This window comes from Culex quinquefasciatus, chromosome 2, assembly GCF_015732765.1.
Source record: "Culex quinquefasciatus strain JHB chromosome 2, VPISU_Cqui_1.0_pri_paternal, whole genome shotgun sequence".
Classification (NCBI taxonomy): domain Eukaryota; kingdom Metazoa; phylum Arthropoda; class Insecta; order Diptera; family Culicidae; genus Culex; species Culex quinquefasciatus.
In genome coordinates, this window is record NC_051862.1 from 45,449,159 (window position 1) to 45,450,478 (window position 1,320).

Genomic DNA, 1,320 nt, shown 5'->3' on the forward strand with positions numbered 1-1,320 from the left:
TTTGCCGAAGACACCAAATCGATCAAAAAAATCCTTCAAAAGATTCAGATTTTTGAGTTTTTATTTATAATTTTGGTATGGACAGCTGACAAATTTGTATGGAAATTTATATGGCCAAACTAATGATGCAAATGGCTTCCATGGGCATACCAAAGGCACCAAAAAAGTTTCAGCAGGTTTAAAAACTACAAAAAAAATCGAATGACTGAAATCTCAGAGAATTGCTCAGAGAAATGCTTGAAAAATAGAAAAAAAAAACTGATCAAAAAAAGTCTAGAATTGCTTCACATTCGAATTTTTAAGACTTGCCTTAAGTGCAATACGAGGCAAATCAATATTTGTCAACTATCCTTGCTGATAAAATTGTCACTCTCTTCTCACGTTACGCAATCCGAACCCATTCAACGTACTATAAATTGCTCACACTCGCTCCCAGAGCTTCATCAGTTCATCCGAGATGTCTCCCAAACTCGCTCTTGTAACGGTGATCCTGGCCATCTCCCTGGCCACCTCCTACTCAGCAGTTCCAATCCAAAACGGAACATCGGCGGTTACACCACTACCTGTCAGGGTCAACACTCCGTATTTCCGGGTCAACACTCCGTATTTCCGGGTCAACACTCCGTACTTCCGGGCAGCCCACTTCCCCAACCAGCGGTACTTTGTCTTCAACAACCGGCAGGTGACCTTCTTCGAGGCTTGGCACCAGTGTGCATCGATCGGACTGCGGCTGGCCTCGGTCAACTCGGCGGAAGATGACACCGCTCTGAGGTTGGCCCTCCGTGCCGCGGACTCGAACGAGGTTGGGCCGTGGTGGATCGCCGGCACGGACCTGGGCAAGACGGGACACTTTGTGTGGATTACGACGATGAAGCCGCTGGGTTACAGGACGGGATATACGAACTTTGGTCCCGGTCAACCTGATAATGCTGGAGGTGTAGAACACTGCGTTGAAGCGGGATGGCGCAGCGGAACAACCTGGAACGATAGGAACTGTGAGGTCAGGAATCGGTACGTGTGTGAGACGTACACTTCGGAGTATTGTTAATGGTTTGGTTTTTGCAATTTCATAAATGATAAAGTAATCGAAAAATAAAATCATTTAAAAATTTAGTAGTCTTTGATAAGTTCATTTTACCCTTCAAGCGGTTTCAAGAGCCACTTTTCAGCAGTTCCACCGACATCTCCGTCACTTGTGGTAGCTGCTCCGTTTAGACAGTTTTGTAATTATTTAAATTCTTCGTTTATAACGCGGGCTCACCGCAAACTGGGCGCGAAAAGACAAAAAGCTTCGAAACAACTTCCAGCAATCCCGCAGGG

The 1,320-nt window shown here is 45.5% G+C and overlaps 1 protein-coding gene across 1 annotated transcript; it reads left to right on the forward strand.

Annotated features, from left to right (window-relative positions):
* Positions 1 to 457: 457 nt before the first annotated feature.
* LOC6038731 (perlucin) lies at positions 458 to 1,116 on the forward strand. Its single transcript, XM_038255795.1, has one exon. It carries the CDS (start codon positions 458 to 460, stop codon positions 1,046 to 1,048), a length of 591 nt encoding a protein of 196 aa, XP_038111723.1. The 3' UTR covers positions 1,049 to 1,116.
* The last annotated feature ends 204 nt before the right edge of the window (positions 1,117 to 1,320 follow it).